Source organism: Mobula hypostoma, chromosome X2 (assembly GCF_963921235.1).
Source record: "Mobula hypostoma chromosome X2, sMobHyp1.1, whole genome shotgun sequence".
Taxonomy (NCBI): domain Eukaryota; kingdom Metazoa; phylum Chordata; class Chondrichthyes; order Myliobatiformes; family Myliobatidae; genus Mobula; species Mobula hypostoma.
In genome coordinates this window covers 12,351,979-12,367,970 of record NC_086129.1, presented here as the reverse complement: position 1 = coordinate 12,367,970, position 15,992 = coordinate 12,351,979, and the positions used below count along the sequence as shown (strand labels likewise).

At 44.8% G+C, this 15,992-nt stretch overlaps 1 protein-coding gene and 1 long non-coding RNA gene across 2 annotated transcripts in view; one reads left to right on the top strand and one right to left on the bottom strand.

The window, feature by feature from the left end:
* The window catches only part of LOC134341040 (A disintegrin and metalloproteinase with thrombospondin motifs 15-like), a 57,786-nt gene extending 54,685 nt beyond the window's left edge, over nucleotides 1-3,101 (bottom strand). Inside the window, exon 1 of the mRNA XM_063038786.1 lies at nucleotides 2,256-3,101. Within this exon, the coding sequence (XP_062894856.1) occupies nucleotides 2,256-2,787 (532 nt within the window). The 5' untranslated portion in view covers nucleotides 2,788-3,101. The remainder of the gene's footprint in view (nucleotides 1-2,255) is intronic.
* LOC134341041 (uncharacterized) lies at nucleotides 517-11,420 on the top strand. Its single transcript, XR_010016702.1, has 3 exons — nucleotides 517-649; nucleotides 9,456-9,538; nucleotides 10,563-11,420. It is a non-coding gene; the product is annotated as an uncharacterized LOC134341041 (long non-coding RNA).
* Nucleotides 11,421-15,992: the final 4,572 nt, after the last annotated feature.

The following is a 15,992-nucleotide window of genomic DNA, read 5'->3' as shown; positions in this document are numbered from 1 at the left end:
GACTGACAGATGGCAGTAAAATTTGAATGGCTGCCGGCGCTGACCTTTATTGCAAAGCGCGAAGCCAACTTGTACTTGCTCTGCACTTGTAGCTACAACAATCTGCATTTGTGTAGCAAGAAAGTAGTCGGGCACTAGTGTTGAATCAAAGAAAGAGGCTGGGGCAGGCCAGTGAGATCTTGGTCAAAAGGAGGAATCTAAGGGAGGAGAGAGAGAGACGGAGTGGAGATAGAGAGAGAGAGAGAGAGAGAGGGAGGGAGAGAGAGAGAGATGGGGAGAGAGAGAGAGAGAGAGAGAGAGATGGGGAGAGAGGGAGAGAGTCGAGTGTTCGTCGAGCGAGGGGGATGGGGGAGTGTATGTGATGAGAGGAAAAGAGGGAAAGAAAGAGAACGGGAAAGAGAGGTAAAGGGTAAAGAATTTGGGAGACGGCAGAAGGGATATTTCTCGGGAGCTTGGCGAGAGTCTGGGAGAGGACAGGATCAGAGGAGAGCGAGTGAGAGGTTGGCCGAGGAGACGCGGGCCAATAAGCAGCGGCGAGGGGCGGTCAGTGAGCGGGACCTGGTGATCAGGCAGCCGTACGGTGAATGAGCTCAGGTGGAAGTTCAGAGGTTGGAGCATGGGACAGAAGGATCCAAGGCGCGGGGGAGAGGTAATGTCACCGGAATGGGTGTTGGAGGTGGGGTCTGTAACGGCACCTAGAGGTTCGCAGAGGACTAAGCCTTAGGTAGAGTGAAGGTGGCGGTGATTTGGCCGGTTCAGCAGAGGCAAGCAGGCAACAGCAGGACAGAACGGCCGCTGCGAGCGTGAAGATGCGAAGGACGCGCAGTTAGGACGAAGTTAAACACGGATCAGAAGAGGGGCCTCGAGTTGCGGAGCCCAAAGGGTTAACGGTTAAAATCCATCGTAGTGCCAGAAACCCCGGGTCAAATCTGCCGGAAGAGAGATACGCCGATCACGCAGATCGATACACCGACTACCTGGATCAATATCCATCCTACCACCTAGACCGGTAACCCGATTGCCTTGATCGATACCCAAACACTCGGATCTATGCCATTAAGATCGAAATCCCTAAAATCGATATCAATACTCCTATCGTCGAGATTGATTGCCTGGATCAACATCCAGATCGTCTAGGTCAATACCCAAATCACTTTATTCCTTTGATACCCCGATCACTCGGGACGATATCTCTGTCACCGAGATCGAAACCCCGATTGCCTCGATCGATCCCCATCGCTTGGATCGAAATGCCAATCAAAAAGATCGATAACCCAATCACTGGGATCGATATCCGGATCATTGGTTCCAATATCCCAATCATTTAATTCAATATCCTGATCATCGTAATCGATACATCGAATGCCTAAGGCACACGCTCAGCGATTCAGGTAATATTAAATCTGATTCTGATTTCTGTACGGTTTGCAGTCATCGGTATCGAACCCGCGGTCACCTGGTCTGCAGAAAGTCCTGCAGCCGCCGGGGGGCGGAGTGGAACGCCGCCAGAGGTGTGCCAGGCCCACATCTGGCGGAGGGGAGGAGACTATCAGCCGCGGAACACGGAGCCCACTACTCGCCAAGTCAGAGCCCGAGACTGGACAGCTGCCGAGGGTGGGAGCGGTACACTGCCCAGGTACCTGGTATATTCACACTCTCGTCACAACCTGCCGTTCCCCGGCATTGCGCGCTAAAGGCTGCACGCAGGGCTGATATTTAATAAATATTTTACCTAAATCCAGAACTACAGAAACGGAAGGGCGCAAATGCAAATAACCCCTCTGTAGGAGCGATGTGGGTGAATGCATTGTCCAGTGAGTTGCAGGAACGGCTGGAAAATTTCCATCAGCCAAACAGTGCAACGCCAAAACCACCAGGTGCACAAGAGACTCTGCAGATGCTAGACATCCAGAGCAACACACACACACACACAGAATGCTGGAGAAACTCAGCAGGTTAGGCAGCATCTATGGAGAGCATTAAACAGTTACTGTTTCGGACCAAGACCTTTCACGTCAACAGTTGATTCCTCTCCATAGGTGCTACTTGGCCTGCTGAATTCCTCCAGCGTTTTGTGTTGGTTGCAGAAAGCAGGCGGGTCCTGAGAACATCGTAGAGTTCCCAGGGACCGAGAAAAGGTTTCTGTAAAAGCTGTCTCCATTCAAGGCAAGAGATTTAGAAACATTTGGCAATATTAAAATGAATCTGCCATTGCACTTCTCACTAGAGAGACAGACAAGAAATGTTCAGCTCACCTTTAAATTTCTCCAGCACGGCTCGGTTTGCGTGGGTCGCACTCACTCCACACCGGGATGTGCCGTTAGCCAGGGGCGCGGGCATACTCCTGCGGAGGATGACATGAGTAGCGTCGCTGGCACTTGGGGTCCCACTCTTGTTTTTCACCGGCTGGATGAGATATTCCAATCCATTGGAGCCAAACGCCCCGTGCATCCCGTTGCACAAACTGAGCGCCGCGTAGGATTCAGGCTCTTCGTTCACGAAGCCCGAGTAGAAGCAATGGTTCACGTTGGTACCCCAGGCGGCAGTGGGAGATGCGTCAGATCCCACAGACTGGACAGTGAAACCCGGCGCTAGGAAACTGGAGTCGGGCACCAAATTCAGGAAGAACTCTTGGTTAAACGCCTCGATTTTAAAGTCCACACTCTGCCCATTGTCCCCGAGGTCCAGACGCACTGGGGTAACAAACTGTCGCTCCATGGAGAGAGCGCACCGACAGAATCCCAGAACAAACCCCACCACTGTCAGCCAGCGACCCTCCGACAACATTGCCAGATAATACTATTATTTTTCTTGGAAAAAAGTGGGTGCAATTCCTTCTTTTAAAAAAAGTCTAAACTGAATCCTTTATTCAGGGGAGTCCCTTTTTGAGAAATAATTGGAAATCCAGAAATCTCTTCCTCGCAGTCTGTGCACTTCAGACAGTAAAATCCGCGGCGGCGTGAAAGATGCTTCATCACCTCTGCTACCTGAGTGTTGGAGTGTGGAGGGGCTCTGGGGTTTATATACATCCCGTCATGTGTAAACACCAGCAAATCAGAATAGGGACCTCCCGTAAAATGCTTATTGGCCGGGTGTTTCTTCGTCTCAATATAATGTGGTGTTCCAGCCACTTACAGGCAGTTTGGACCCACACAATATCATCAGTCGCATCGGATGCGGATGGGAAAAGTGTTGACTGATTATTACCTGACACGTTGCCCCCGTTACCCCCTCATCCCACCCACCCTGCGACCCCACTTCGCTTAATCCTCACCTCGCGGCAGACACCAGTTGGTCTCTCCGCCTGGATTAATGTTTCCAACGGTGTCCGGGTCCCGGTCCCAGTGAACGGAGTGTCTGTTCAATAACGCGCAGATTGTCCGGGTGCAATAAATTTCAAAGGCGGGGGCTGCTTTGGGAATGGAAATGAACTGTAATCTGTTGCAAACACACACACAACACGCTGGGGAACTCAGCAGGTTAGGAAGCATATTTTAATCAGCGGGCATTCTTGCACTGACTTCACGCGCTAGGTGCCTTCACATTAATTGCGCGGTGCGAATCTATGCAGGGAGACTGAGAAACATCACGGTCGCTCTGAGTCCTCGGCGCCGCATAGCTGCTGTGGGAGCCGTGCGCGAGATTATTCATTTTGCTCTGAACCCGGAGCGTAGCACGGAGACTCTCCACTCCTCGCAGCGTCCGAAGTGGGTCAGGGTTCCAACCCGTTGCAGGAATCACGAGTGTTCGTGTTGACCCTGACCGCCGAGTCATTGCACCTTGAGCTGATAGTATAGTCCACTAACACTGCAAGTGGAGAATCGAAAACGACACTTTATCCTGTCCTATCTTTCTGAATAATACACGCTCGTATTAACGAATAGCCCGATGCCTCATTTACCTAAACCGCGGGTCAGTTTGCAACTAGCCGGCTGGAAATCGGAGAAATTGCAGCAATATCAGCAGTTTCATTAAAAATCTGAGCGACACTAGCCGTTGCCATTAACCCGGGCTTGGTGCATTTGGGGCGGGGGAGGTGTTCGGGTGCTGGACGTCGGTGGAGCCGAGCACAGCTCCGGGGCTGGAGGCTGCAGCGTGTCTGGGAGCAGAGCGGGGAGTTGCCGCCGGCGAGGCCGCTCGGTCCCCGGGAGCTGAGGGTGCCAGAGCACCGCTGATGGGGCGTGGGGCGGGGGGTGGGGGTGGGGGAGGAGTGTGGAGAGAGGAACAACTATCTCGCGGTGCTGACTAGTCCTTCCCCAGAGCCCTCTTCGTCCCTTGGAACGCTCTAACGCAATTCACAGCCAAAATTGCAAGAACAGGTTATGTTGTTACACTGTGGGCACAGTTGGTGGCCCCAAGGGAAGGTCTCCTCCTCACCTGGCACCGCTTGTATACAATGTTTTTTTTTCAAGTTTCACCACCTGAGCGTTAAGGTCCCAATCCCCATTGATTTATCCCCCAATTCAGCGCTCAGTAATCTCCAGGAATATAAAGAGTGCCTCCTAAATGATTTCTGTTTAAATTCGCAACCTCAGGGTTTTGGGGGATACATTTTGCTTCCAGCATTCGCCTTAGCTGTAACAAGGCACGGCACTGCCACCTAATGGCCGTGTCGGGTAATTTCACCGGCTGGTCTAAGAGGTAAATTCAGATTTCGTATCAATGACTGAGATGGCGTGAATTTTGTCGTTTCTCGTCAGGAGTACAATTCAAAGACATGGAATTACGATAAATTACAAATATAAATAATTAGTGCTATATAAAATAGCCAGGTAGTGTACATGGACGATTAAGAAATCTGATGGTAGCGGGGAAGAATTCTGATTCAGATTTATCACAGGCACATCGAAACATACAGTGAGATGTGTCGTTTGCGTTAACCACCAACACAGTCCAAGGATGAGCTGGGGGTGGGGGCAGCTCGCAAGTGTCCCCATGCTTCCAGCAGCAACATAGCATGCCCACAACTCATTGACCCTAATCTGTACGTCTCTTTGAACGTGAGAGGACCCAAAGGAAACCCACACGGTCACAGGAAGAACGCACAAACTCCTGCACTGTTCCCTCTAATTGTTCTTACAGCTGCGCGGACCAACCATTGCTCTGAACAGGAAATTTTTACACGGCCTGAAAACTGAGCAGCACTTTAAGTGTTTTATTGTAATATGCATAATATAAATAAATGGAATGAAAATTGAAAAATCACATACTTTTGATTTGATTTATTTATTGAAGAGTATAGTGAAATACAGTACAACAAAGAAAACGTTTCATTATTCCTAAACTTCTTTTCATCTGTCTTCATTACAAATCCATTGTCTATAAACACTGTCCAGATTAATTTCGCATTCAGATGAAAGATGTGTCTTAATCCTCATTAGATCATCCACTTGTTTCACTTCTAGTCTGCTTCTGGATTTACATTTGATTGAATTCATAAGATTGAATCCATATTTGCAGTCAGCATTAGAAGCTGGAAATGTTCCAACAATGTCAGCAAGAATTGACAATTCTTCAAATTCTTCATTTCTAAGCACATAGTTCAAGATATCAGTGAATGTATTAATTGAACCAGTCTTAACTTTCTCAGAAATAACAAGTTTGAAATCACAGTTTTGCTTCGATATTTCTGAGGCAACACTTTTGTTATAGTTTGTTATAGTAGCTGAGTATTTTTTGCCAATTGTACATCATTCTCTCATTCAAATTCAAAACTTGTGTTTGCAATAGCAACAGTCAAAAGCCTGCCTTTCTCTTAACTCATCGTCAAGAAATCTATTAACCAAGTGATTACACGCACATGTTGAATGAATCAAAGAATAGACACAGTATCAACATCAGAACTTACAGATGCAAGCAGATCTTTCACTTTGTCACACCAATAAATTGTATCGATAAGATACTCAGACTGTACCTTGTTCATTTTAGCTTTTGCATACTGCCGTGCTTCAACTGCATTCAAACAGATTTTCTGAAGGAATTTACAAAGAGATGCCAGATCTTCTGAAACATTGTTAATGACAATTAATGCTATTCGATATTGTGGAATGGTCAAAATCCTCAGGCAGTAGTTGCTAATTGGATCGTTACATACATTAACTTGCTCTTTGCAATACTGGATCAAAACTTTGTAATTCCTCATTAACACAATAATGGTAAAATGTTTTGACAGCCATCTTACTTTGTTTAGTGGTGTAAGTGACACAACATCACAGTCTGTGGCATTAGCTAATTCTTCTAGCTTTCCTTTTTTAACCAACAACCTGCTGAACATAGTACACACCATTCATAGCAGTGTTTCTATATCCTGCATAATTGATATAGTTCTTCCAATTATTAAAGTCATTTCAAAATTATATTAATATCATACAAAAGAAAATTCCAGCTGCACAACAACAAAGTTTATGTGTCACGGTGAATGCTCGCAATAACAAGGGCAGAGGAATGACAGACTGCCACGTAGAGACGGAAACAAGAGATTATATGTAGGAATTCCAACAGTGTATCAGTGGCTCAACTGAGCAATGCTGTGAGAAGAAGCATTCTCAAAACTAGAACCCCCCCAATAAGCGCTAATCAGGAGTCTGCTTTAAGTAATCACAGAACACGGAAAGCCCTTGTCAGTCAAAATTAACTTAACAAGGTTAAACTGAAAGCACCAGGGATTTACAACTCATGTTAAGACAACAATTAACAAATCCAGGTGCTCTCAGAAGCCTTTGGCGCCTAATGCTCTCTGGCTGTCTGCACAGGCTGGAAGAGCTCGTTACACAATTTGCAGAAGAGCATTTCACTTACTGTGCCTTTCGGACAGTGGCAGAAGTGAACCCGGTTTACTGGTGCTGTAAAGCATTGGGCTATCCTGCTGTGCTAATGTCTGGCATGCTGGTCTTCATCAGTCAGGTCATTGAGTCAAAGAGTTGGGATATTATGTAGCAGTTGTACAAGACGTTGTGGAGTATTGTGTACAGTTATGGCCACATTGGTATAGGCAAGGTGTTAATAAGCTGTAAGGAGTGCAGAGGAAATTTACAGGAATGTTCTCAAGACTTGAGGGCCTGAGCTTTTGAGGGAGCTTGAATAGGATAAGACTTTATTCCTTGTACAGTAGTGACTTAAGAGTGATCTCATAAAAGTGTTTAAACTAAGTAGAGGCATGGATAGGGTGAATGCACAAATATATCTTCTCAGGGAAAGGGGATCAAAACTAAAGCAGATAGATGTAGGTGAGAGGGGAAACATTTAAAAGTGACCCAAGGAGTAACTTTTACATGCAGAAGGTGGTGAGTATATGGAATGAACTCCCAGAAGTAATTGAGGCAGATCAATATAGCCATTTAAGAGACATTTCAATAAGTATATGAATGGTGATGGATGGTCGTATGAGCAGCCGGTGTCTTGATGAATGTCGACTGTTTATTCTTTCTCATGGATGTTTCCTGGCCTGCTGAGTTCCTCCAGCATTTTATGTGTGTTGCATATCACAAGACCTGGTTATGCAACCACTGATGCCAGGCAGACAATCTCTGAAGAGCATTGATAATGGCTGGGATCACCCATCTTGTAAAGACACTGCCCAGAAGAATGCAGTAGCAAACCATTTCTGCAGAAAAGTTTGCCAAGATCAGTCCTGGTCATGTAAAGACCATGATCGCCCATGTAATAAGACATGGCACATAACAAATGAACGATATAAATGGGAAACAGTTAGAGGATACAGACTAAACTTAGGCAAATAAGACTAGCTTAGGTGACACGTTGGTTGGCATGAACAAGTTGGGCCAAATGGCCTCTTTCTATGCTATATAACCCTATGACTCAATGGCATTTACCTGCATTAACTTTATATCCTCTCAAAAGATATTGACCTCTTTCTAAATTATACCCAGCATTGAGCCTTGAATTCACAGAAACATAGAAACATAGAAAACCTACAGCACAATACAGGCACATCGGCTCACAATGCTGTGCCAAACATGTACTTACTTTAGAAATTACCTAGGGTTACCCATAGCCATCTATTTTTCTAAGCTCTGTGTACCTATCCAGGAATCTTTTAAAAGATCCTATTGTTTTCACCTCCACCACCGCCGCTGGCAGCCCATTCCACGCATTCGCCACTCTCTGTGTAAAAAACTTATCCTTGACATCTCCTCTGTACCTATTCCCAAACACCTTAAAACTGTGCCCTCTCGTGCTAGCCATTTCAGCCCTGGGAAAAAGCCTCTGACCACTCACACGATCAATGCCTCTCATCATCTTACACACCTCTATCAGGTCACCTCTCATCCTCCGTCGCTCCAAGGAGAAAAGGCCAAGTTCACTCAACCTATTCTCATAAGGTGTGCTCCCTAATCCAGGCAACATTCTCGTAAATCTCCTCTGCACCCTTTCTATAGTTTCCACATCCTTCCTGTAGTGAGGTGACCAGAACTGAGCACAGTACTCCAAGTGGGGTCTGACCAGAGTCCCACATAGTGGTAACATTACCTCTCGGCTCTTGAACTCAATCCCATGGTTGATGAAGGCCAATAAACTATATGCCTTCTTAACCACACAATGAACCTCCACAGCAGTTTTGAGTGCCCTATGGACTCGGACCCCAAGATCCCTCTGATCCTCCACACTACCAAGAGTCTTACCATTAATACTATATTCTGCAATCATATTGGACCTACCAAAATGAGCCAGCTCACACTTACCTGGGGGTGAACTCCATCTGCCAATTCTCAGCCCAGTTTTGCATCCTATCAATGTCCTGCTGTAACATCCGACCACCCTCCACACTATCCACAACACCCCCAACCTTTGTGTCATCAGCAAACTTACTAACTCATCCCTCCATTTCTTCATCTAGACCATTTATAAAAAAATCACAAAAAGATGGGGTTCCAGAACAGATTCCTGAGGCACACCACTGGTCACTAACCTCTATGCAGAATATGACCCATCTACAACCACTCTTTGACTTCTGTGGGCAAGCCAGTTCTGGATCCACAAAGTAATGTCCCCTTGGATCCCATGCCTCCTTACTTTCTCAATAAGCCTTGCATGGGGTGCCTTGTCAAATGCCTTGCTGAAATCCATATACACTTCATCTACCTTCATCAATGTGTTTAGTCACATCCTCAAAAAATTCAATCAGGCTTGTAAGGCACGACGTGCCTTTGACAAAGCTATGATGGAGGATTTCTGCCTTCCTTGGACAGAGAATTTCAAGGTTAAAATCTTCCCTAGTTGACAAAACTGCATCTCCTCTCTGAACCTGATTGCCAAACCCTTTATTTTGAGATGACGACCCCTTGATTCACGGTATAGCAGTTAGGTGGAACATTATCTTTATGTGCACTCATTACTTCAAATTCCGACATAAATTCAATTACCTTGTTACAAATGCTGTATAGATTCAGATAATGGACATTCAATTTTGTCTTTTTGTTCTGTGCCCTCCTCAGGTCAAGTCAAGTCAAGTCCAGTCAAGCGTGTTGTCGTGTCATGTGTACGCAGCGAGGTACAGCAACAAGGAAAAACCTAGCAGGTACAGACATCACACAGGACATAAACGATGCATCAATTATATACAATAATAAAGCAAAACACTGTGCAAAAAGACAGTGCAAAATATCCATAAAACATTATTCAATTCCATTTTATTTTTGCAACCAGACTTCCCTCTTTTCTTTCTTTACTTTCTTGGTTTCATGGCTACTTGGTGACTGAAGGAGGGCCTCAGCCTGAAACATCAACAGCGTAGCAGTTAATAAAATGCTTTACAACACCAGCAATCAGGGTTAATTGCTTCTCAGTGCAGTAGTTCCCAGTCAAACTGAAGCATTGATACAAATAGTAGTAATTCCACAATTTTAACTTATATATTTGGAAAATATTTTGAATAACGTTATAGTGTTCCCTGCCCACAGGTGAAAGGTAAAACCAACCCCACTAAGTTATTAAAAAACAAAAGGGGTTCAGCACAAAATGATACCTAAAAGAGGAAGGTACTCCTGATGATTCATAAAAAAACAAAAGCTCATAATTAATGGCAGTGGTCATGAGCAGTTCCATTTACTCAATCGATGATACACTATAGCATAGCGGTTAGTGCAATTGATTTACAGTCCAGCAATCAGGCATCGGAGTTGGAGTCCTGCCGCTGCCTGTAAGGAGTTTTCACATTCTCCCTATGACTGCGTGGATTTCCTCCAGGTGACCCAGTTCCCTCCCACATTCCAAAGACATGCCGGTTAGGTTAGTGAGTTGTGGTCTCTAAATTAGTCCTGCAGATTTCTGCGGCATTCATAGATTCAGGGTCTGGGCTATTTGCTTTGCTTTGCTGTATTTTACTAATATCTTACATGTGCTTGTGATCCTGTATGTGCTATGTGTACTTTGTGCTATTTATGACTGCTGGTACTGTGTTTTGTACCTTGGCTCCAAAGGGCTGAATGACAATTAAACTTGAATTGAATTAGTATTTTGGAAGCCGCAATGTCAATAGATTCAAAGCAGGACCCTGATGAAGGAATCAATAAAGCAAGTCTTATCTTCTTTATGTTCTACAGGCTCAGGTGATTGCGAAAGACATCTCCTTTTCAAAGGGTTACCCCAAAAGTCCTTGATACTTCAGTTCTGTTGGAGCCAGAAGTTTGGCAACATTTGCAGGCTGCCCAGCACAATCCTCGCTGATTGATGCAAATGATGCACTTCACTGTATATTTGTGACAAATAAAGTTACTCTCATTGTAATCTTATCTCATCGTTAAAACACCTGGTTTACTGAAAAAAATCTGAGCGTAAAATCTATGGGCAATAAATTGAAGTTGCTGGAAGTCTGAAATGAAAACCAGATGCTGGCATACACATCAGGTTGGGCAGTGCCAGATGTAAGCTCAGGGTTCAGTTCCCATTGCTGTTTGTAAGAAGGACCCCTCTGGAATGGAGTGTTGAATATAATCATGGAATGATTGGGATATCCGTCTTCATCCGTCACTGCACCACACCTCCCCAGCCAATCCCGTTGTTACTCTCCAAATTAGTCCTACCCTCCATCTCGACTGAATTATAATCACCTGAAGAGGATTAGTATTGTGGATGCACCAATGTCAATAGATTCATTGATGAAGGAATCATTAAATCAAGGCTCAGGTGATTATTAAAGATGACTCCTTTCCAAGGATGTGCTCCAGATTTCCTTGATATTTTCTAATCTCTCTAAACCCCATTCCCCCACTTACTCCCGTAACTTTCGACACCCTAATTGATCAAGAACCCATTAACCTCCCCTAATTGAATTAGATTATCTTATCTCTATGGAAAGTTGCTGTCAAATGTACCTTCAAAATAATCGTTATCCTTGAAGTATCAACTCATTAGATTCTTCGGGACATGTCCCAAGTTACTTGAAAAACTTTAAAAAAATGTTCTTTGTGTGGTTACCTGATTTTTTAAAATAAAATGTTCTTCTTTTATATCCTTTGGTCTTAACCACAATTTGCTGAAAGAATTGATCAATTTAATGTACTTGGTTTGATCTTGACACTGTCCTGCTTTGCAGCACGCAGTTTTGTAGTGATGTCTACACCTACACCTCCTCTCTCAATACTATTCAGGGCCCCAAACAGTCCTTCCAGGTGAGGCAGTACTTCAACTGTGAGTCCCTTGGGGTCATTTACTGTATTTAGTATTGTGTACGGTGCTCCTGATGTGGTCTCCTCTACATTGGTGAGACCTGTCATAAATTGGTTACCTTCATCGAGCACCTTTGCACCATCCACCACAAGTGAGACTTCTTGGTGCCCAAACGTTTTAATTCCCATTCACATTTAAACGTGTTAATACATGGCCTCCTCTTGTGCCAAGATGAGGCCTCCCTCAGAGTGGAGGAGCAACACCTCATATTCTGTCTGTGTAGCCTACAACCTGATGGCATGAACATCGATTTTTCCTTCCATTGAACAAATCCCACCTCTCCATTCCCCACTCTGACCTTTTACTTCTTCTCACCTGCCTATTACTTTCCCCTGGGTTCCCTCCTCTTTCCCTTTCTGCTATTGTCCACTCTCCTCTCCTATCAGATTCCTTCTTCTCCAGCCTTGATCTTTCCAACCCACCTGGCTTCACCCTATCACCTTCCAGCTAGCCTCTTCCCCCCCCCCCCCACCCCACCTTTTAATGCTGGCACCTTCTCCCTTCCTTCAGCTGCTGAAATTCTTCAGCATTTTGTGTGAGTTGCTTTGGATTTCCATCATCTACAGACTTTCTCATGTTTGTGATCTACTACTGTATCCAGTGCTCCCAGTGCAGCCTCTTCTGCATTAATAATAATATACTTATTTTTATTACACCTGAGCATATCCTATTCTGATAAGAAGTACACACCACTAAACTTAAATGAAAGCACAACCCAGAAAAATGAAGAAATTATCACTACAGATGAGCGTGACCCTCCATGGAAAAACATCCCCATGATCTGAGCGGACCAGATGTCGACAAGGAAGCATTGAATGCCTGACTCAGAGTTGGAGATCTTTTCCCAGAAACAGAAGGATTCCTTGTAGCAATACAGGTCCAGGTGGTTAACAAAAAAAGGATCAAAAGCAGATATTAAAAGACCATTTTCGGACTGGAGGAGCAACACCTCATATTCCATCTGGGTAGCTTCCAATCTGATGGCATGAACATTGATTTCTCTTCCAGTGATTTCTCACCCTTCCCCTTCTGTTTTTGCCATTCCCCTTTCTGTTTGCCCCTTTACCCTTTCTCTTCTCCTCACCTGCCCTTCATCTCCCTCTGGTGCCTCTCCTCTTTCCCTATCTCCAATGGTCCAATCCCCTCTCCTATCAGATTCCTCTTCTTCTTCAGACATTTATCTCTCCCACCTATCATCTCCCAGCTTCTCACTTCCCCCTCACCCAGTTTCACCTATCGCCTGCTAACGTGTACTCCTTCCCCTCCCACCACCATCTTCTTCTTCTTCCCTTTTCCTTTCCAGTCCTGATGAAGGGTCTCGGTTTAAAATGACAACTGTTTATTCCTGACCTGCTGAGTTCCTCCATCATTTTGTGTCACCATTGAGCACATCGCCATGAAACGCTGTCACAGGAAAGCAGCATCCAATATCAGGGACCCCCACCACCCAGGACATGCTCTCTTCCACTGCTGCCATCAGGAAGAAGGTACAAGAGCCTTGAACTTTGTTACTCTGGATTTCAAGCATCCACAGAATCTCTTGTGTTTATAATCTGTGGTGGAGATGCTATTTTTTAGATCACAACCACTGTGCTGTCGTTATTCACGAGCCACTTAAAAGCAGACCTATAATAGTTAGAAGCAGCAAAATCAAGAAAACTGCTAGATTTTGTTTAAATTGAACTTTATGTGACAATTTCAAAGAAGCTTACATTTTCAAATTTCAAAGTAATTTTATTATCAAAGTACATATGTCACCATATACAATCCTGAGATTAATGTTTTTGCAGGCATACTCAATAAATACATAATAGAATAATAACTAATAACCATAATCGAATCAATGAAAGACCACATCAACTTGGGTGTTAAATCAGTGTGCAAAAGACAACAAACTGTGGAAATACCAAAAGAAAGAAATAATAATAATACATTAGCAATAAATATCAAGAACATTACATGAGGAGTCCTTGAAAGTGAGTCCATTGGTGTGGGAACATTTCAATGATGGGGCAAGTGAGGTTATCTCCTTTGGTTCAAGACCCTGATGGTTGAGGGGTAATAACTGTTCCTGAAACTGTTGGTGTGAGTCCTGTGGCTCCTGCACCTCCATCCTGATGGCAGCAGTGAGTAGAAGAAAGTGAGAAGGTCAAATGCTAATTAGATACTATTTTTAGAAGTGGAACTAGATAGTTAAGTGTGTGGTGACAGTTGTTTGAAAGGGTGTACATGGAAGGAGAGTATTCAAAGTTCAATGTAAATTATCAATGTACAAGGCTGAGATTCATTTTCTTGCTGGCATTCACAGTAGGACAAAGAAACACAATAGAATCAATGAAAAACTGCACACAAAGACTGGCCAACAATCAATGTGCAAAAGAAGACAAGCTGTGCAAATCCAAAAAAATGCAAATAAAAATAATAATAAATAAGTAAATAAATAAATAATACTGAGAGCTCGAGTTGTAGAGTCCTTGAAAATGAGTCCATAGGTTGTGGAATCAGTTCAGTGTTGGGGTGAGTGAAGTTATCCACAGTGGTTCAAGAGCCTGATGGTTGAGGGGTAATAACTGTTCCTGAACCTGGTGGTGTGGGTCCTGAGGCTCCTGTACCTCCTTCCTGATGGCTGAGGGGTAATAACTGTTCCTGAACCTGGTGGTGTGGGTCCTGAGGCTCCTGTACCTCCTTCCTGATGGTTGAGTGGTAATAACTGTTCCTGAACCTGGTGGTGTGGGTCCTGAGGCTCCTGTACCTCCTTCCTGATGGTTGAGGGGTAATAACTGTTCCTGAACCTGGTGGTGTGGGTCCTGAGGCTCCTGTACCTCCTTCCTGATGGTTGATGGGTAATAACTGTCCCTGAACCTGGTGGTGTGAGTCCTGAGGCTCTGTACCTCCTTCCTGATGGTTGTGTGGTAATAACTGTTCCTGAACCTGGTGATGTGGGTCCTGAGGCTCCTGTACCTCCTTCCTGATGGTTGATGGGTAATAACTGTTCCTGAACCTGGTGATGTGGGTCCTGAGGCTCCTGTACCTCCTTCCTGATGGTTGATGGGTAATAACTGTTCCTGAACCTGGTGGTGTGGGTCCTGAGGCTCCTGTACCTCCTTCCTGATGGTTGAGGGGTGATAACTGTTCCTGAACCTGGTGGTATGAGTCCTGAGGCTCCTGTACCTCCTTCCTGATGGTTGAGGGGTAATAACTGTTCCCGAAGCTGGTGGTGTGGGACCTGAGGCTCCTATACCTCCTTCCTGATGCTTGATGGGGTAATAACTGTTCCTGAACCTGGTGGTGTGGGTCCTGAGGCTCTGGATCCCCCTTCCTGATGGCAGTAGTGAGAAGAGAGCATTCACTGGATCATAGGGGTCCTTGATGATAAATGTTGCTTTCTGCTGTTTTCACTTCTTGTAGATATTAGCTGTAAGAGCATAGCACAGTAAAGGCCCTTCAGCCCATTATGTTGTACTGACCTTTTAACTTACCCCAAGATAAATCTAGCCCTTTCCATTCTCTGAACTCTCCATTTTCCTAGCATCCATGAGTTTCTTAAATGTTCCTCATGCATCTGCCTCTGCCACCACCCCTGGTGAGGAGAGGTTGAACAAATTTGGACTCTTTTCTAAGGAACATCAGAGGCTGAAGGGAAACTTGATAAAAGTTTATAAAATTATGAGAGATGAAGTTAGGTTAGAGACACATCAACCTTTTTTTTCGCCCAGAGAAGAAATGTAAATATGAGCAAACATTGTTTTAAGGTGGGTGGAGGGGAAAGTTTCAAGATTTATGAGGCCAGTTTTGTTTAGGTGCCTACAATGAGCTGCCATTGGAGGTGATGGAAACAGATATGACAGCAATGGAAATTCAGGAAATTCAAGAAATTCTGCAGGTGCTGGAAATTCAGGGTAACACACACAAAATGCTAGAGGAACTCAGCAGGCCAGGCAGCACCAGTGGAAATGAATAAACAGTCAGTGCTTCAGTCTGAGGCCCTTCTTCAGGACTGGAAAGGAAGGGAGAAGACACCAATATTAAAAGGGTGGGGAGGGGAAGGAGAATAGCTAGAAGGTGATAGGTGAAACCAGATGGGTGGGAAAGGTCAAAGGCTGGAGAGGAAGGATTCTGGTTGGAGAGGAGAGTGGACCACAGGTGGAGGGGCACCAAGGGGAGGTGAAAGGCAGGTGGGAAGAGATAAGAGGTCGGAGTAGGGAATAGAAGAAGAGAGGAGGGGGAGGGATTTTTTTTAACCAGAAGCAGAAATCAATATTCATGGCATCAGGTTGGAAGCTACCCAGACAGAATATAGGATG